This window comes from Sminthopsis crassicaudata, chromosome 1, assembly GCF_048593235.1.
Source record: "Sminthopsis crassicaudata isolate SCR6 chromosome 1, ASM4859323v1, whole genome shotgun sequence".
Lineage (NCBI taxonomy): Eukaryota > Metazoa > Chordata > Mammalia > Dasyuromorphia > Dasyuridae > Sminthopsis > Sminthopsis crassicaudata.
This window is the reverse complement of record NC_133617.1, coordinates 220,771,949-220,786,962: the sequence shown is the minus strand read 5'-3', so window position 1 is coordinate 220,786,962 and position 15,014 is coordinate 220,771,949. Positions and strand designations below refer to the sequence as shown.

Genomic DNA, 15,014 nt, shown 5'->3' with positions numbered 1-15,014 from the left:
GTGGACAACAAAACAGAATCCTACAATATGTTGTTTATAAGAAACACATTTGACACAGAGAGACATATACCAAGTAAAGGTAAAAGGGTGAAAAAGAATTTATTATGCTTCAGCTGAAATAAAAAAAAAAAAGCAGAGGCAGCAATTCTGATCTCAGATAAAGCAAAAATAAAAATAGATCTTATTACAAGATATAAGGAATGAAAGTACATCTTGATAAAGAGAACCATAAATAACAAAATAGTAACTATATGAAATGTATATTGTTAAAGTGGTAGAGTAGCCACATTCCTAGAGAAGATTTTAAGCTAGTTAAAAGAAGAAATCTATAGCAGAATAGTATTAGTGGGTGACCTCAACCTTCCTCTTTCAGAATCAGACAAATCTAACCACAAAATAAACAAACAAACAAAAAAACTAGGTAAGTAAATAGAATTCTACAAAACCTAGATATGATAGAGTTCTGAAAAAAAATTGAATAGGAACAGAAAGTAATATACCTTTTTCTTGGTAGTACATGGCACCTACACAAAACTTAACCATGTATTAGTCCATAAAAACCTTACAATCAGATGCAAAAAAGCAGAAATAATAAATGCTTCCTTTTCAGACCACAAAGCAAAAACAATTATATTCAATAAAGGGGCAGGGAAAGATAAACTAAAAAGCATTTGGAAATTAATTCTAAAGAATGAGTGAGTTAAACAACAAACCACAGAAATAATCAATAATTTCATGCAAGAGAATGATAATAATGAGACAACATATCAAAACCTATGGGATACAACCAAATTAGTTTTTAGGGGGAATTTTATATCTCTAAAGAGCTACATGAATAGAATAGAAAAATCAGAGATCAATGAATTGGGCTTGCAACTAAAAAAACTAGAAAAAGAACAAATTAAAAATTCCCAATTAAATACCACATTAGAAATTCTGAAACTCAAAGGAGAGATTAATAAAATAAAAGCTAAGAAAACTATTGAACTAATAAATAAAACTAAGAGTTGGTTTTATGAAAAAACAACAACAAAATACACAAATTTTTTGGTTAATTTGATTAGTGGAAAAAAAGGAAAGAAAAACCAAATCACCAGCATCAGAAATGAAAGAAGTGAACTTATCATCAATGACAAAGAAATTAAAGCAATAATTAGGAGCTATTTTGCCCAACTATATAGCAACAAGTGTTATACAATTTAATTGAAATGGATGAATATTTTAAAAATATGAATTGCCCAGATTAATAGAAGAGGAAATATTTAATTTTGGGAAATGGATCCATAAATCTGTGACATTCAACTCTGAAAATATGTGGACTCTTGCTTCTTTAACAATATGGACATAATAGTACAATTGTCTAATTTTTAAAAATTGTGGACTCTCCACTGTAAAGTTCTTGAATTGTAAAGGTCCTATCCTCTCTCAATTGTAAACCTTCTCTGGGAGGAGGTTTCTTTTCTCTGTAATCTTTTCTTCTATGTGCAGGTTTCTTGGGAGGCTTCTGAAGCCTCCAGCCAGCCTCTTCTTCTTCCTGCCCCAGAGCATAATTATTTCAAAGTTGTTTTGCTTTTTAATATTGTTGACCACATATAAATTGTTTTATTTTGCTTTTCACTTCACTTTTCATTAATTCATACTACTTAGAATGCTTGAAATAATCTCTTTTGAGAAATTAATAATAAATAATTAATAAAATAAAATAATCTCTTTAGAAATATTATACAAAAAAAAAAAAAAAAAGCCAAACAAATTCTAGTTAATTCTTCACAGCACTTCAATTTAATGGAAATTTTGCTGTGAAAGTAGGCATAGAGAACAACAAAAAAAGAAAGAGATATATGATTGCAAAATATGGCATGGATAAAGAATTTAAAGATTAAAAGCTAATATTAGAAGCTTTACCAACTGTATCATAAATAATGTCTCAAAGAAGGGATAAAACATACTGAAGGATATTGATTGTATCTTATTTTATTTTGAAGCAAATCAGTGTTTACCAATGCAGAAGTCATTTTGGAGTTAGCTATGTATAGTTAGATCACTTATTTGTTCAAATAAATGTAAAAACCAACATAAAATTTGAGAAAACTCTAAAGATTAAAAACCACTAACTGTAAATCTGGAGACTTTGAAAAGTGCAAAAAGGTTAAAATTAAAGCCATAAACATAATTATCACCTTTTCTGAGAGAAATTTAAGTGATGCAAAATTTATCACAATATAGAGTGGAAAAAAGTAATGTTGGCTAGACAAATAATTGATCCTAACACACCAGCATGTTATATATGGAATGATAGAATAAGATGGATAGCATCATTTACCAAAACAATAAAAGAGGAGGTACAAATGAAATCTGTAGAAAGTTGGTAGAAATGTCACAAAGAAAGCTATGGGGAATTGCAAAACATATTTTTCAGAATAAATTTGTTATGGAACCACACAAAGAAACTAAAGTCTATTGCCACATGGTAGAATTAAAAATGAAATCAATTGTGTACCTTAGTTATTAATTAATCTGCTGAGATATAAAACAACATAAAGACATTGTAAAATATAATTTTCTCTGGATATAGTAGGTATAATTAGAAAACTAGCATTTTGGAGAGAAGGATACAGAATATCAAAAGTGTTGGGCTAGCAAGGTATTACAGAGTGATGTGACTGTGTTGAATCAACATCTTAAGATATGAGTCAATCTTGAGATAGTCTGAACCAATATTTGTACTTTGGGGTATATCTAAGTGCATTTGCTGATTTGGAAACTTCTGAGTACAGATTTTGAGCAGTATTATGTGTGTGTAGAATCATACCCAACATGAAACTGATGAGTATGAGCATGCAGAAACCAAAAATTTAGACATTATACATCTGAAGTTGAAAAGTCTAGCTAAGGCTGCAATAAAAGCTTGGGGTGTCCTTCCTGGACAGAAAGATCGTGGAGAGGCTTTCACTAAAATACAGCAAGGTCCCAATGAACCTTTTGCAGATTTTGTGGGACGTTTGCAAACTGCTGTCAAAAGAACTATTGGAGAAAATTCAGCTACAGAAATAATGACCAGACATCTGGCTAAGGAAAATGCCAATGAGATTTGCAAAAGAATTATATGGGGATTAGACAAAGATGCTCCTTTAGAGGAGATCATAAGACGCTGTGCTACAGTGGGAACAAATGCTTTTTACACCCGGACAATGATGAATGTGGAAAGACAGGGTCCCTCCTGGCAAGGGCCTTCTAGAGAAACTCGGCGATGTTTTCAATGTGGAAAAATTGGGCATCTAAGAGCTCAGTGTAGATATGGAGATACAGTGAGAAGACAGGGTGAAAGAAGACCTAAAACCCCATGTCCAAAATGCAACAGAGGACTTCATTGGGCATCAGAGTGTAGAATAATTCAGGGAAATGGGATGAGGGGCCCAGGTCCAGGGCCCCAGGCAAAAAAGACTTGGGGCATGATGGCAGCTGATGTTACACCCAAAGAACCTTTAGAAGGCCAGGACTCTGATTTAATCAACCAGCAGAAAAGCAATCACATGGCAGAAAGGGATTACCTGATAAGTGAGTCAAAAGGCAATCAGATTGCAAAAATGGATTACACTTGGGGAGAATACAGGACTTTTAAACCAACAGGGCTGTGTCCAGTGCAAACAATTCCAATGTAATTGCCAGATGATGAGAAGAGATTTAGAAAGTGGTAAATAGAAGGTAATTAGATAGGTTAACTGCCTGGGGGAGAGGGTTTGCTTGTATTTCTTCAGCAGGAGAAGGAATCAGATGGGTGCCAACGAGTCATATTCGCCTTGTCCATCAGAGAGAGACAGAAAAAGAGAAAGACCTCAAAATAAAAGAGAAGATCTAAGAAACATCTGACACTGAAAGAGCATGGATAATAAGAAGACTGTTAAAGAACTTTAAAACCAGCAGGAATCATTGGACTTCCTCACACAAGATGAGACTAATGGACAATGGACTTATGGACATTTATAAATTTTCAATTTATGATTATGTTATATACTTCTAGCATGTGTTATGTTACTATGTTACTATATGCTTATGTAATTTATGTAATTATCTGTAATACTTCCCATATTGATGGATTTATGTTTCAAGGTCATTTATGTAATTATCTGTAATACTTCCCATATTGATGGATTTATGTTTCAAGGTCATGACTGTCCTATGTTCTAAATCAAAAGAAAGGGGGAGATGTTAGGATTACTAAGTGAGAACTGAGGTTGTCTGGACAGTGACAAGGTGAGAATTCAGGTTTTCTGGACAATTACAAGGTGAAAACTCAGGTTGACTTGATAGAGGGGGCAAGCTCATTGGCTGGGGTGGTTCTTCCCAGAAGCCCTTGCATTATCCCACGCCCATTCTCTGGGAGAATAAAAGAGAGGACTCTCAGAGAAAGAAGAAGACTCTCTGCATTACATCAGGCCTGACGGGGCTCTCTGCAGGAAGGGAAGTCACTTCTTTGGACAAGAGTTAACAGCAACTGCCTGGAGACAACGGTTCGTTACAGGAAGAAGAATCTGTCTGAGAGATTTGAGTAGACACAGCAGATCTCTTCCCAGAGAGTGATCCAGCAGCTTCTGGAGACGACAGCTCGTTACAGAAATATATATGGATTGAACAAATTACTTCCCATTAGAAACAAATGGGCCTTGAAGTTGGCACAGTTTTATACAGATTTTATACAGATTTTCTCATAAATGTCTGAAAACCATGGGGACAGCCAATTTAGATTATACTTCATTTTTAAATTCTAAGAACATAAAAGAGGTAAAGACACAGTGGGCATTTTTGCATTTGGCCTTTCAGGCAACTTGTCAGCCTCACAACCACAGAGACAGTAGCCTTTTCCTTTAATGATGCTTTCATTTTGTAGAAGAGCTGCTAACTCAATAATGCAACTCTGCCAGAGAAATGTTGAAATTAAAATAAAAACAAATGTATTTGTTTTCTATTTATTCACAGCCCATCAGACACTTCTCTCTAGCCTTATTGTCAAATCATTTGGTTTTCTTCTGCTTTTTCAATAAAGGAAAAATCAGTATTTATTTTCTCTTCAGTGTTACTGACATAGAAATATCCCTACTAAGAATTGCATATATTGCTTCAACCATTAGTTATTCTTTTCAATAAATATTTACTAATGTGCTATGCAATTGGTTCTTGAAAATCTATTTTTAAATCAAAAAAGAAAGTTGAATCTCATCTGTGACTATGTCTTATACATTGGTTGAAGGGTGCTGTGATTTTCAAATCCATCTTCTCAATATCATTTATTTTTGCACAGTTTAGAGAATATACTGGTTTGATCTACAATGTTTGATTATACATGTATTTGTGGATGTGCATATCTATAAATAAACATACACATATGTATGTGAATGTACACATATGCACATGTATATGCATATGTGTGTACCACAGGCAACTGTCTTCCTCAAAAGCTAAGGAACATTTAGCACAATCAATAATTTTCCCTTATCAAAATTTGTGCTCTAGTTTGATTTTTAATGAACTTTAATTTTAGTCCTGTTTTATATAATCTTAGCTCCTGACATATTTAATTGCATTGCAAACTCTTACAGCTCTAAGGCTGTAATATATAAATATATATAACAATATATAAAATTTAAAATTGATTTCCTCTGTCTCTGTCTCTCTCTTTCTGGACAGATATAGATACAAATACACACATATACATATATGCATATATATAAAATTCATAATTCTTAGGATGATAGAAAATGACAATTATCTTAAAAACTTATACACTCACTCAAATGTTTATATTATACCATACCATATGTCTTTAAGGGCTCCCTAGATCCCTTTATAAGTTACCTTGCCAAATATTGGAAAGCTTTTCCTATAGCTTCTAAACATTGGCTGTATTGAGAAATAATATGAATAACATGGAAGAGCTCTAAATAACAAAACTAATACATAGTCTTATAAAGTACCAGGTAAAAATTACTGGAATCCTTTAGTTTTTTCCCAATCTTTGTCCTTTCCCAGTAATTTTTCACACATTAACACTCTTGAGTTAATCTTGGGTGATTTAAAATAACTTGTTCAGAACATACCAAAATCATGTAAAACTACTTCTAAGTATAATGGAAACAAAGCTGAAGTGTCTATCTTGTAAGTGAAAATACATTGTTCTTAGTAAATATGATATATTTTACTAATCCTATACAAACAATAGTTTTATAGTATCTGAGAGCTCTAAACCAATTTGACTTAAAAACTACATTTTAAACATTGTGTTTGATATGTTTCAAACATTAGTAATTTTAGATGACACTTGATAAAATAGTGTATATAAAGTTTCATTTTTTAAAATCAGGAAAGGTGAAAAAATACATAAAGTAATAATACCATTTCTTCATTTTCAAATTGCATGTTGTACTGGGCTGAGTCTTCTGGCACTGGCTTCTGTACAATATTTCTGCAAACGAGCCATGTGGTCAAACTAGCAATGAACATTCCAATATCTGGTACAAATACTCTTATCCCATTGCCAGCATCTGCTCCCTTCAAGCTACAGAAAGAAAGAGAGAAATTAATTGTTTTAATGTTTCTTTATAAACAATTTTAAAATGTGAAAAAAAAATGTGCTCACCATAAAGTCCAATAGTTACCAAATTGGAACTAAAACAATTACCCATCATTAGGCAGGATGGTGTGGTGTATATAAATCACTGTTCTTGAAGCCAGGGTGACCAGCTTAGACACTTACTAATTATATGAACTTGGGCAAGTTACTTAAATGCTGTCTGCCTCAGTTTCCTCATTTATAAAGTGATGATAATAATAGCAAAATTTTCATAGGATTGTGGTGAGGATCAAATGAGATAAAATTTGTTAACCACTCAACTCAGTAATTGGCATATAGTAGGTACGTAATAAATATTTGTCCCCTTGTCTCTTTATAACACACAAATTGGCACAATTATCCAATATTTCATTTTTTGAGTTTTGTGACATCAACAAATTTGGCAAAAAAAAAGGTCAACTATGGCATCACCTTATTTATTAAAGCAATTTTTAGGAAAACTAGAAGTCTTCTTCTAAAATGGTAGTGTCCCATTAATGATTCCTCTGTATATTCAGCTATTCCATCAGTTTCAGATTCATTTTTCTCCATTTTGTCCACAATGATAAAATGACTTTTTCAAATTTCTCACTCTAGAAAAATCTAATTTTCAATTGCTAATTTAAATAAAAAGATATCTGATTAAAAAAAAGAATTATCTCAAAATCAATAGAGATTGCGTTTTGAGATTGGTTAATGGTTCTTGCCTCCATTCCCATCTATAAAAGAATTGTAGATGAAACAAAAACCAGGAAAAGTTCAGTGACAAAAATATCGGCCAATTTAAGCACCAGAAAAAAATATCCAGTATTAAAATGTTATCATTAATTTATACCTATGTCATAATCTTCCTAACTATTGTTCCCCTGAAATGTTAAAAAATAATTCACAGAACAATTTAATAACAGCATTTTCTGGATTTATGAATACAAAGTAATATACATAATGAAAAAATAAAGAAAGCAATGATGAAGATAAAAAATGAATCAAAGTTAGAGAAAAAATTTTTTCAAATAGATATTTTGGATAAATTGGTTAATAGAACAAGGAAAACATAAATAGTTAAAACTAGAAGAAATTCAGGAAACAAAAGAAAGTAAGGGAAACGAAAAAAATACCTGAAGGAACCTGAAGGTTATCTCAACACCGAATATGAAAACATTCACACTAGGCAAATGGAATAATAAGGTATGCCAAATGAAGAAACATTCTGTCCAGTTTCCTAGCTTTAGTCTACCATTGTAGTTTTATTACACATTGTTCTTCCTGAACTCTACATTCTAGATAAATAGCCCTATTTGACATTTCCTTTGTAGTCTATTCTTCTCTCCTAGGTGCTTTTTGTACAGATCATCTCTCATTTTTAGAATGTCTTCCCTCTTCATCTCCACCTTACTTAGCTTCCTTTAAGGTTCAATTCAAATGCATCTTTTACACGAGCCAAATCCCACACAATTTATGGTTCCTTCATACAGGAAACTACTATGCATTTAACATTGGGCATACAAATAAAGTAATCTACACAGACATACATATGTATACATGTTGCATTACAAGTTATTTCCTTCCACTAGAATGGCTAGAAAGGGAATAAAGTTTCATGGTCTGTCTTTACATCACTAACATCTAGTACAGTTCTTGGCACATAGTAAGCACTTAATAAATGCTTTTTGATGAAAAGAGATAGCTCTAGTGGAGTAAATAAATTTTACAAGTAAAAAAAAAACAACATCTAAACAAAAATAATCCCAAATACATTTAAATGGTAATAGCTTCTAAATTATCATGTCAGATTTAAGAAAGAAATCAAATAATTGCAATGGTTCCAAAAGACCTAATAAACTCCTATGGTCATAACTACCTCTTCCTAATTCATCAGGAATGATGATTAAAATGACTAAAAACAAAGGAGAAACATTACCATACCTTTGTGTAATAACAATTCTGACTCTATACTTGCAATACCATTCAAAATTTTTATTGATGCACTTAAGATACATAATGATCTGTGAAATATGCCCTGTAGCAGAGGATAGGGTTACAAATACAAAAAAAAAAGAAACAATCACTACTCTTTAGGAGTATTAGAGAACCATAACAAGTATAAAAACATATATTACACAGTTTAGGTATAAAGATAGCAATACCAATAATCAATCAGTAAACATTTATTAAACACCTACTATGTGTCAGGGACTATGCAAAGTAGTAACATATAAGTTTGAGAAGAGAAAAGATGAACTAAGATTTATTTCAGCTCTATTTATTTCAGTCATTTCTGAGTTTTTGTGATTCCTTTTGGGGTATTATTGGCAAAGATACTGGAATAGTTTGTCATTTTCTTTTCAAACTCATTTTACAGATGAGAAATTGAGACAAACAGGGTTAAGTGACGACTAGGATCACAAGCCAGTTTGTGTCTGAGGCTAGATTTAAATTTAGTAAGATTTTTTAAGTCTTCTTGTTTTCAGGCCTGAAACTATTCACCATGCCATCTATTTGCCCTAACTCTGACATCTATTATTGTCTCTTATACATGTGCAACATAGAGTGAAAACTACTTTTAGTATTCAAATCATGGCAAAATTATTTGGTTCAAAATTGGATTATTTCTCCCAGCAGTAAATGGCCATTTATTTAAATACCTCTTAAAGCTTATTTTTGATTACTAGATCCTAGATAGCAGAACTTGATGTTCACTTTTTTTTCTGTTTATATTCATTACATTAATGGATGGTTTTTATGAACAGCCTTTCTTTCAAAATCAAAATCAGAGGCAAGGAACTAAGATTATGGAGTAAATCCAGGGATTCATTTGAGCTCTCCTCCTCCCCCACCACTTCAAATACCTTTAAATAATTATTCTAAACAAATACCCATGAAAAGATGGAGTGAAACAATTTTCCAACTTTAGACAATTTAGCAGGTCTGCAAGAAAGATCTACTGTACCAGGGGGAGAATGGAGTACAATCCACCTCAGGATGCCCCAGAACAGACCAGGGCCTAGCAAATTAGAAATAGGACTTGAGGTGACTAAATTAGAGACAGCAATGGTGATTTTCAGACTTCTCAGTCCACAGATACCAGAGTAAACTTAGAAGGTCAGTAGGAATGGTTTGTTCCACTTGGGTGAGAGTAAAGCACTGTGCAGTACAGACTATACCAGTATAGCTCTGGATCCAGAAAATCAGGAGTAGGCTTTGTGAACTACAGAATTAGTAGCAGGAATAGTGATTTCTAGAACTATCAGACCATAGATGGTCTATGACAATTGAACAGAAGGAGATTATAGGGATCCCTTTGATAATACTAAGGCAGGATTCTGTTGTTTATTCCCCCATACTTGGATCTGGGACATGGTCCTGGATGACAGTTGCAGACAAGAAAGTATATTGGTGCTCCAACACTATTGATTGTAACGGAGCAGGAACCCTCCTCATAATTACAGGGTAGAAAGTAGAGGTACAAAAACTCATTGAAGAAAATAATTCTTTAAAAAATTGAATTCAGCAAATGGACTTCATGAACCATCAAGAAAAATAAAACAAAATCAAAAGATTGAAATAGTAGAAGACAATGTGAAGCATCTCATTGGAAAAACAACTGACCTAGAAAATAGATCCATTACAAGATTTTTAAAAAAAATTTTTTCTTTAATCAATTAATTGTTTTTAGTATGCATTGTTTTATGAATCATATTGGGAGAGAAAAATCAAAATAAAAGGGAAAAATCATGGGAGAGAAAAAAAAACAGAAAAGAGAAGTCAACATAGCATGAGTTGATTCACATTCAATCTGCGTAGTTCTTTTTCTTAATGTAAATGGCATTTTTCTCTCCAAAGTTTATTGGGACTGTTGTGGATCACTGAACCACCAAGAACCAAGTCTTTCATAATTGATTATCTCACATCCTTCTTGTTGTTATTGTATACAATGCATTCCTGGTTCTGCAAGCTTTGCTCAGAATCAGTTCATATAAATCTTTTCATTTTTATTTAATTTAAATTAATTTCAAAATAAATTTTAAAATTTAAATTGACTTAAAAATCAGCTTGTTCATCATTTTTATAGAACAATGATATTCCATTACCTTAAAAAAATTGATTAATTGATGAACATCTACTAATTTTCCAATTCTTTGCTACCACAAAAAGGTGCTATAAACATTTTTGCACATGTGGGTCCATTTACCTCCTTTATGATTTCTGTGGAATACAGACCCAGTAATGCCACTGCTGGGTCAAAGGATATTTATAGTTTGATAGCTCTGTGGGCCTAGTTCGTTCCAAATTGCTTTCCAGAATGATTGGATCATTTCACAATTCCATCAACAATGCAGTGCTGTCACAGTTTTCCATATCTCCTTCAACATTTATCATTGTCTTTTTCTATCATCTTAGTCAATCTGGGAGGTATGAGATAGTGTTAAGAGACAGGTCAATTCTCTGAGAGCCTTCAGAGCTGTGGATAATAACATCTGAAGGAGTTGGAGGACAACCTTTGCTGACACAGGTGTTGCAGACTGGGAATGAGATAAATTGGAGGCAAAGGGAAGAGGAGAAAGATCAGACAATGCAACTGCCTCTCAGTCTCCTTGTATCATCCTCTCACAAGAGGAGATCCATTCTGCAGGTCTGTGTTGGATCTCCAGCAGCCACTGTCAGGTGGCTCCTGGGTATTCCAACAGCTCCCATGTCTTTCAACAAGTTAGTACCTCAGAATTGTTTTAATTTGCATTTCAATAATCAATGATGATTTGGAGCATTTTTTCATATGACTATAAATGGCTTTATATGACTATATAATGACTATAAAATGACTTTAATTTTATCAGCTTGAGATTATCTGCTCATATCCTTTGACCATTTATTAATTGAGGAATGACTTTGAAACATGAGTCTTTATATATTTCAGAAATTTACATATATATATATATATATATATATATTAAAATAAGACCTTTATCAGAAATACTTGCTGTAAAAATTTTCCCCAACTTTGTACTTCTCTTTTAATCTTGTTTCTATCAGTTTTGTTAGTGAAAAACTTTTTAATTTAATGTTATCAAAATTGTTCATTTTGCCTTTCATAATGTCCTCTAGGTCTTCTTTGGTCATAAATTCTTCCCTTCTCCAAAGATCTGATAGGTAAATTATCCTTTGCTCCAGAAGAGATAATTTTAAAATTATTAGACTGCCTGAAAGCCATGCTGAAAACAAAAGAACCTGGATGTTATCTTTCAAGAAATTATCAAGGAAAACTATCCTACTATTCTAGAACCAGAGGGTAAAATAGAAGTTGAGAGAATTCACCTATCACCTTTTGAAAGAGATCCCAAAATGAAAACTCTCAAATCAAGAAGAAAATACTTTAAGCAGCCAGAAACATTTTTAGTATCATGGAGCCACAGTCAGGATAACTCAGGATATTGCAGCTTTGACATTAAAGGATCAGAGGGCTTGGAATACAATATTCTGGAGAGCAAAGGAGCTGAGGTTCCAGCCAAGAATCATCTACCCCAAAAAATCTGGTATAATTCTTCAGTGATAAATAAAAAAAAGATATATGGGGCAGTTAGTTGGTGCAGTGGATAGAGCACCTGTCCTGAAGTCGAGAGAACCTGAATTCAAATCTGGCCTCAAATGCTTAATACTTCTTAGTTGTATGACCCTGGGAAAGTCACTTAACCACAATTGCCCCAGCAAAAAAAAAAAAAAAAAAAAAAGAAGTAGAAGAAGAAGAAAAAGAAAAAATAGAAGACTTTCAAGTATTAATGATGAAAAGACCAGAAATTAATAGAAAATTTGACTTTCAAATACAAGATTAAAGAGAAGTATAAAGAGGTAAAAGGAAAGGGAAATAGCGAAGGACTTATGATGAAAAATGCCATCCATACCCAGAGAAAGAATTGATGATATGTGAATACAGATTGAAGCATACTTTTTAAACTTTCTTTTTTTTTGTCTGTTTTCTTTTACAATCTATTATGGAACTGTTTTTCATGACTACATATATAAAATATGTAGAGTTGCTTACCTTTTTAATGAAGCTGGGTGGGAAGAAAGGGAAAAAATTGGGAACTCAAACTTTTAAAAAAAATGTTAAAATTGTTTTTATATATAATTAGGGAAAATAAAATATTAAATAATTTTAAATGCATGTAAAATGCTATTTTTATCTTGTATTTAATTTTGGAATAAAATATAACAATTTTTCAAATAAAATACAAATCAATGGCTCAATGTTTCATATCCTTTCATCATATACCACTTTTCCTTATCATATACCCCAGAAAGCTTTTTACTTTTCCCATATAAGAGCTGAAAAATAGGTTCTTTAAGGAAAAGCCTTCATCTTTGCTTTGTTAGAATAGGATCTCTGATCTGTAAGGTGAGTTGGGGGAAAGGGGAGGAGGGATTCATGATTTGAAATATTTCCTCCTAGGTATATTTATAGGCTGTACCCCATACTCATGATATTCATAATTATATTAATTACTAATTATTAATTGAGATATATCCCTTTTCCTTTTGTTTTCTGTAAAGACCCAATTTCTTTAAGGTCAGCTGATCTCTGAAGGGTGTGGCTGATTGATGAAATTGCTCTTAACCCTCAAGGCACATATACTTCAATTCTGGAAAGACTTCACCCAACTAAGAGACCCAATTTCTGCCTCTAGTATAAACAGAATTCCATCTGAGTGATCCCTTCTCCTTCTCCTTGGGTGACCAGTTCATAGAGAAGAAAACTAGCCAGAGAGACCCATATAGATATGAATTCCCTTGCTTAGATTACTGGAGGCTTCTGAATCTCCTGATAAAATACATTCTCAGCAAGAGGAGCTGAAAGCTTTTAATTCACCTTCTCATTAAATGCCCTCCAAATAAGATTGATATTTACTTGTCAGGGGAATTCCCTTCAGAAGACACTTAAGACATTTCAGGGTCTTCCTTGTAATCTTGTCTAATGAGAGGAACCTCTAATCATAAATCTATTGATTTCCAGTCAGCATAATTAATAAAGTGATTATTAATTGTCCAGGAACTTGGTCTCTTAAGATTTTAATTCACAATATAGAGTTTTCAGGTTTCCAAATTTTTACAAATATTATCTAATTTAATCACCACAACAATCTCTAGAAGTTTAATGCTATTATTATCTTCATTTTGCAGATGAAGTTGAGATGCTAAGTAACGAGCCTAGGTCCACATAACTAGCAAGTCAGATAACATCTAGAAAGGATTTGAATCAGGACTGCAAATCCTGCACATTATTCACTGTGCCACCTAGCTGTAACTTAAAACTACATGTTTTTGGTACATTGTGAATTAACATTTACCTATGGTTGAAATGATTGAACAATGTAAAAGCTATATCAGATTGCTTCCTGTCTTGGTGAGGGGAAGGTAGAAGAGGGAAAAAGAAAAAAAAATTTGGAATTCAAAAATCTTATAAAAATTAATGTTGAAAACTGTCTTTATATATATGTAGGATTCTTACAAGGTGCTAAGTTGGTTGTCTAATTTAGCATAGTACTTAACAGTTCTTTAGTTCAGAGTTCACACCTTTCACACCTTTAAAAGAGCATATAAAAGGACAAGCCCACTGGAAGCTCATGGAGATTCAGAGTCAAGATTCATTCCCACTTCTACCTTTGTGCTGGATGGACACATTCGGATAAGAGCTCTTGGGAACCAAGGAGAGAGGAAGGCCTCCAGAAAACTAGCTGAGCCCCAAGTGAAGGAGATAAGATTTTGAAGGAGAAAATAAAGCAGTTGGACTTTAACTCCTGGCTGCATTTGGGACTACTGAACTGAAACTAAGGCTGCTTCCAGAAGCCCCAAGAAATCTGCTCCCAGAGAATAATTACAATTTAGAGACAAGAACATTACATTTATAATTAGGGGGGAAAAGAATACTATCGAATTAGCACCTATCACCTAAAAATGATGGGGATGAAAGGCAGTCAAATGGCACAGAAAATATAGAACTGGCCTTAGAACACAAAAAACTCCTCATGAGTTCAAATTGAACCTCAAATACATAATTAGCTGTGTGATCCTAGGCAAATCAATTAACCCTGTTTGCCTAGGTTTGTGTATCTGCAAAATGAGCTGGAGAAGGAAATATTAAACTGCTCCAGTATCTTTGCCAATAAAACCTCAAGTAGGGTTACAGTTGGAAATGACTGGAAGAAAAAAATCCTAACAAAACCCATCCAAAACTTAACCAGTGTTAACATACAGTGTTAACATAACTAATAGAAAGATAAATGTTAAACTATTGAATAAAGTTAAACAAAATAATATAATGATAACCTCATTTAGCCTTTGAAAAATTTGTTTTGTAAACTGTGAAAGATAATTAAAAGAAAATAGATTTGTTTTTATTAGAATTGAAACAAAT

At 32.8% G+C, this 15,014-nt stretch overlaps 1 protein-coding gene across 1 annotated transcript in view; it reads right to left on the bottom strand.

Moving 5' to 3' along the window:
* PIEZO2 (piezo type mechanosensitive ion channel component 2) overlaps positions 1-15,014 on the bottom strand; it is a 539,935-nt gene that overhangs the window by 188,655 nt on the left and 336,266 nt on the right. Inside the window, exon 5 of the mRNA XM_074274855.1 lies at positions 6,391-6,553. Within this exon, the coding sequence (XP_074130956.1) occupies positions 6,391-6,553 (163 nt within the window). The remainder of the gene's footprint in view (positions 1-6,390; positions 6,554-15,014) is intronic.